Below are 6,688 nucleotides of genomic sequence, written 5' to 3'. Positions count from 1 at the left end.
TACCCCCCCCCCCCCCCAACCCAAAAAAAAGTTTAGTCAAATTATTGTAATGAATTAACTCCACCTTCCTATTTACACAACTTCTCATTACATACATAGAAAGCAATTTATCCATTAGACACCATTTTCAAAGAAACCTTGGAATATTTGTCTACCGTTGTTTATTGAAACCTCAACTCTAGTAACTTAGCTCAGGTTAGGATACTGTTAGGAATAGATGAAATAGGATGCGAGAATTTAGAATTTATATGAATTTCTTTCCAAAGCATTGATCAGGTGGATGAGTTTTTATCCTAACACATTTCAAAATTTCAAAAATAGAATGAGCATCAAAGAGATCACTTTATCCCATTGAATCATAGGCTCCTTCTATTAATTTTCATCATTTGATTCGTAAAATTGAAGTTGAAGCCCGTAGCAAGCTTCAATTCATGGTCTTTTCTACATTTCTCAGCCTAGGCAATTCTAGGCAAACAAGATTATAACTAAAAGGAAAAAGTTTTCCTTCACTAGTGGCTGAATGATGGGATGGTTCAGATGTGACTCCATCAATCCCCACCTCTCTCCCCCCTATTGCACGTTGTCGATGGGCCATGGTGAATGTATTCCCTTTCACCGTGGTCTTAGGGAAACTCGATCCTAAATAAAAACTTGGCATATCAAGAAAAAAGAAAAAACCCAGGTCAACAGAAAAAGCACTAGATTAAAATAAGAGCTTCAGATACATCATCAATATTTCAAAGAAAGCATCTCTAGGTCAAAAGAGATAACTTGTTCTAAATAGAAATGACCAGGCCAAAAGAGATCATTTGTTCTAAATAGAAATAAAGATTTGAGTGTATTAGAGTTGATTTAGAGTTATCCCAATCAATGACAAGTTTTGAGAAAGTCGTTTGAGGTAGTAGTATGGCCATGTCCAATGGAGGTCTGAGGATGCCCTATTAAGGAGTGACCTGATTTCGATTGAAGGAGCGAAAAAATCTAAGGGTTGCCCTACAATGACCATAGAAGAAGTTATAAGGAATGGCATGCATAGTCTAGGCCTTGTCCCAAGTATGACATTAGATAGAGTTGACTGGAAGACAATGATCCATGTAGCCGACCCCATCTAGCTGAGATTTTCCTAACTTGCTGGGTTGTGCATGCTCTCCTTTACTCTCACCTCCCTTTTCATTTCATTTATTTTACATTTTGTTTTACTCTTTATTTGACACGGATCCATATAGTCGACCCCATTAAGTTGGTATAAGTCTGAGTTTGTTGTTGTTGTAGAATGAAAAATTGAACAACAATACTATACATAAGCAAATTTCTGCCATTACTCCTCCTTTAGATTATACAATGCCAATATTGGCGAATTAGGAGTTCTAACTTGAACAAATAAGCAACAGAAAGAGGAGAGAAAACTTGCCCCCATGACCCCAACCAACTGATTGACTCGTCTGTTTCTCAATCAATAATATTTGTTCAACATTAGGTACATATAACGATTAAGTTCCTAAAGTAATAGTTTCTTTACGATTTAGTTTCTCCACTTCAAAATATTGAATAATAGATATATGGGTATGAAAGTAATTACTGTCATCATTCCAGTTCATCGAAATAACATACAAAAAGAATCTTGATCACTGGTTGAATGTAAAAATATTTTAAGATCTAATGATTAATAAATAATAATAATTTAAATTATTTTGTAAACTATTTATTGTAAAAATACTTTAAGATCTAATGATTAATAAATAATAATAATTTAAATTATTTTGTAAACTATTTACAAACCATGCCATTGAGTTTGGAAACTCTATCTTATCACAAATCAGATATCTATCTCATCTCAAGATATTCACCTTATTTAGGAAGTAGATTCCTTATTGAGCATCTCTTTTATTTGTAGACAAATATCATGAATCTATTGCACAAATATATAGCTAGGGAGACATCAATCATTATACCAAAACGTTTCAATATTCAGCTACAACAATTAAGACCTCCTAGGTCTTGAGACTAATCGTAAACCAATAATGAGAATAATATTCTTAATAGTTGAAAGTAATCCCTTGAAGTTCATGCGATCAATTCAATGCACATAATTATGAACACTCACATTTCACCATTCTCATCAACACACAATGCGAACCATGAACAAAGAGTTTAGTTTTGTCCAGATTTGCAAACAATTTGAGGTATACATTTTTTTTTTTTTTTTTTTTTTTTTTTTGCTAAAGATTTATTTTGGGTTTGATGGACACATGAGTCCACAATTTAATTGTATGGCAGTGGCTAATCCAGTATCTGTTTCTAATCCGTACGTCCTTGGATGTGGCATCAACATTGCCTCAACATGTACATACAACAGACTCAAATTTTGAGTCTCCAACATCGAATGCCACAACTTGTGCTACTTACATCCATACATGATCCATATGGTTGGCTTACAAGAACAGGGTTTGGGGATTGAGTAACCATCTTTGTCCCCAGAAATATACAACCATCATATGTGAACTAAAATTGAGAAGATGTGCATGTTAGGAGTGTTTCATTAATAGGGCAAGCTCTTAGAACTTGAACTAATGACCAAAGACTTGAGCTTAGAAGAATCAGGGGCAGCATTTGCTCTCCTTGTAATCAATTCCATATTCTTGTCCAGACTTTGCTTCACCATACTCTTCATCAATTTCTTGCCTTCCCTGGTCTGGCTTTGGTTTATTGGGGAACCTATCATTATCCTTCCTGTTTGAGGCCCAGAATGTGCTCCAATTTTTGTTTGCCTTTCATCTTTGAACCATTGCAAAATTTTCAATGCTCTCTTCTGAGCCAGAGGACTCCCCAACAAAGCAACTTCAAGAAGAACAGGAACAATTCCTAACTGTGTCATTTTATTTCTTTGGGCTGAGCTTTGATGTGCTAGGATCATCAAAACATAAGCAGCTAATTCCTGGCATTTGGGTTTCTCTTCCCATGTCATAATCTCAATGAAGCTCTTTGGCACCATGGGATCATTTTCAATGGCTTTCTTACCCATCATGGTCACCACCAAGTTCCCCAAAATTGCAAGGGCTTTCTCACAGGCATCTTTATCCGAGCATAAGCTCAGTAGTGTTGGTACTGCACCATTAGAAACCAATGGTCCTATGCTATCTAACATAGTGGAGAGGTTGTATAGGGTCCCTAAGCAAGCTTCCTTGGCTTCAATTCCTGCCTTTGAATTAAGGTTCCCAATGAGAAATGGAAGCATTTTCGACGATTCAACGGGGAATTGAGTAGTAGCTAGAGCAGAAATAGAAAGCAGAAGCATTGCAAATTCTTGGCGAAACGATTCATCTAGCGTATCGAGGTTGCTTCCCGGCAATTTTGAAAAAATCCCTGCCTCCACCATGAGAGCCTTGTTGCTGAAAAACAAGATAGAAAATTTCAAACGAGGTTGAAAGCAAGACAAATAAGGTAGAGATTAGGATGGTTTAGTTTGGTTTGATTTGATAATTTTTAAAAGTAATTGAGACTAAAAGACATAATTTCAAACAAGGTTGTTTGAAAGCAAGACTTTGGTATGGTTTAGTAATTAAAAGTAAGATTATATGAAGAACCATAAGAACAAGAAGATAAGATTGGTTGGTGAGAGATAAGAGATAAGTCAATGAGGCACTCAAAACTAAATTTTTTTTAAAAGAGAGAGAAGGTGAACTACTCCAATTTTCAAGATTGTCTTCTGCGCCAATGGAATCTGAACCACCACACTAAAATCTTAATGGTTTCTTACCTTATAATGTCAAACTATTGAAGATTAAGGATAGGACTAACATGTGGTCTCTGGGACCTTGGTCGAGAATCCAGACCCCACATTAACGGAGACCCTTAAAATCCATAGCTTTAATTACCTTGTCTCTAACAATTCTTATTTTAATTACTAAATTTAGTTGGCATCAGCTCGGCACTAACAATGCCTCTCTGATTTCTACTAAAAAAAAAATGGCCCTGACACCAATTGGTTTTTATTAGCACTAAAGCTCCATTCATTCAATAACTCTTAGAAAGAGTAAGGGTATTTTGGTCATTTGATAAATTTCACCAAAAAGAAGATCTCAGTGACTGACTTACAGCCTATTCAAATCTCCGTCGATGGCGGAGAACGATGGTAACCGGGGATCACTGATTAAATAAGAACATAAAATTACTATTAAACAGATGCAGGGGTGCGTATTGTGTACGTCGCAGGTTATGATCATTTATCCCGCTGCGTATGTCCTACGAGTCTGGTGTAGGAAATGCTTAGACACAACCCCTGTTTTTCAGAGAATAATAGAAAACTTACGTGTAAGTGCCATTAGCAAGTTCAATTAACGCCTGAATCGCGAGAAGCCGGCGAGCCAACACGTCCGAGTCAAGCAAAGAGACAAGCGACGGTATAACGCCGAGACCAGCGATCGATTTCCTAGTCTTCAGATCCTCTCCGGCCAATCTCTTGATTTCTTTAATCGCAGCATCTTTATCTTCCAAGCTTCCGAAGTGAAGTTGTTTTACGGATCTCTGCAACACAACCAATTCTTCCTCTGTTCCGATGGAGTCTTCGATTCCCATAATCTTTGGTCCCTCTTTCTTTTCTTCTTTTTCTGCTCCGGCGTTATTGAAGCTATCGGAGGATCTGGAACGTTTTCCGGCGGTCTTCAGTTGAAGAAAGCGTCGGATGCGAGCAAAGAATCGGAGTTTCGTGGGGTAGGAATAGAACCATGGAGTAGAATCAGACATGTTTGATTGATGTTTGAGGAGGAGACAGAGTCTATAATTTTTATGGATTCGAACAATAAAGAAGAGGAATTAATAGATGAAAGTGAAACAGAGAGGGAGGGGGCGGGGGAGAGAGAGAGCGCGCGGGAAGGAAGGAAGGAAGGAAGGAGGGAGCAGAAGGCACATGCAGAAGCAGAAACGTTAAATTTTACAATGCAAAAAACCAGAGAGTGTTTTTAGGAGAGAGAATATTTGAAATTTGAATGACCGTCCAAAATGGAACGAGACAGGGAGTAGCAGACAAGAGCCCAAGAGCTCCTAATGGCCGTATTTTTAGGTTTAGTTTAGCATGCCTCCGCTGGACCGGATCTAGGACATCAATACTCCGGTCGAGCTGAACCATTTCTATATCAAAAAAAATTGTTATTATTATTATTATTATTTTTATTTTTAATGTATATAAGGATAAGGACAAGTGAGGATAAAATGGAGAATTGAAATATTTGGTTGTATTTATTGAGAAAATCAAGAAGAAAAATAAGAAAAACTTGGGAAAAATCATTTAGAATCAGAAAAAGAGAAACAATCTTTCATTCCCATTTCACCTAGGCTTAGTTTGAATGTTAAAATATGAACACAAAAAATAAAAAGAACTTTGGCATGCAAATATGCAATGATTGGCTTTTGTGTTTATCTTTTTTCTCAAATTAAAAATTTTTTTATTTTTTATTTTTTCTATTCATTTTCTTGACAAAAAAACTAAGCCCCAAGGATCAAGATTAATTAATCCGAACTACTTTACTTTATGCTAGACAATCCGTACCGATGGGGATTCAAGCACAACCCTGTAGTTACTTTTTGTTGTGCAATCAAATGGATGCTTGGTTTCATACTCGAGTAGATTCTCTCGATCAAAATGGGTCTCACACACACACACACATATATATAATTGGTCAAAAGAATGCTCCCTAGTCGTGTGGCTCATAGCTTAGACACAAAAGGGTGTGAAATGATGCCCTCCACCCCCAATAAAGTACAAAATTTCTATCCCTACTCACTAACATGTGCCTTCCTCATTGGCCACTACATTAGCTTAGGAACCACAATCAAGGAACATTTTTTTTCCCATATATTTGGTGGGAAACAGAATATTTCTTGCTTGTATAACCCTTGCATCAATATAGGAGCTAATGAGAAGATGTGCATGGAAGTCAATAATGGAAGAATTTTTTACGTTTCACAGAGATAGAAGCATCATTTTGCGATCATCCATATTGTACATATGAGGACGAGAAGTCGTGAACCATCATTTCAGTCCAAAAGTAAGGATCGGAAGTGGACCAGAGTTACAAGACTCACAACCAGCTTGACCCCTTTGTCAAAATTCGATGGGACCTACTAGCTAGACGGAACATTATCTGGACATTGACTTCAATAAAACACTATATGAGATAATGACAAGGTCAATAATATTTGATCATCCAGACAGATTGATTAACTAAGTGATCACAGTGTCGTATATCAGACGACTTGAGGCTTAATGGTTAAATATGTTTGTTTAAAGACAATTCTCATTGTATCAATCCAAGTCAATGAGGACCAAGGGATTGAAGTGCCGCAATCCACGGCGGGCTCCACATGTCATGATATTCTTCTATTTGATTAAAGTTCTACGTGGGAATAAGATTATAAATACATCCAGAATCAGGTATTCGATCTAGTTTGGTTTTGGTTCGTTTCTAGAGAGTATTGGCGTGATTCAGAACTCGATCAAGTCCCACCTTAGTTCTGAAAATTGTTACTTGTATCGAACATGTCTGGTTTCGGTATAGTTTCAATTTTTATTCTGTTACAAAATTTTTTGGCCCTCTTTTGTATCATTTTTTTATTATTATTATTTTGATTCACAAAAATGGTTTTCACTGCATTTAGTATCATTTATAAAGCTTGTTTCTATTTAAAAAAA

At 36.5% G+C, this 6,688-nt stretch overlaps 1 protein-coding gene across 1 annotated transcript; it reads right to left on the bottom strand.

The window, feature by feature from the left end:
- Positions 1-2,266: 2,266 nt before the first annotated feature.
- Positions 2,267-5,003, bottom strand: LOC122068944 (U-box domain-containing protein 7). The gene is made up of 2 exons (XM_042632854.1): positions 4,310-5,003; positions 2,267-3,389 (listed from the first exon to the last, which is right to left on the bottom strand). The coding sequence occupies exons 1-2, from the start codon at positions 4,741-4,743 to the stop codon at positions 2,540-2,542; spliced, it is 1,284 nt and encodes a 427-aa protein (XP_042488788.1). The 5' UTR covers positions 4,744-5,003; the 3' UTR covers positions 2,267-2,539.
- Between the last annotated feature and the right edge of the window lie 1,685 nt (positions 5,004-6,688).

The sequence above is a fragment of the Macadamia integrifolia genome, unplaced genomic scaffold, assembly GCF_013358625.1.
Source record: "Macadamia integrifolia cultivar HAES 741 unplaced genomic scaffold, SCU_Mint_v3 scaffold491, whole genome shotgun sequence".
NCBI classification, from domain to species: Eukaryota; Viridiplantae; Streptophyta; class Magnoliopsida; order Proteales; family Proteaceae; genus Macadamia; species Macadamia integrifolia.
The sequence above is the reverse complement of the archived record's forward strand: the minus strand, read 5'-3'. Positions and strand labels throughout refer to the sequence as shown.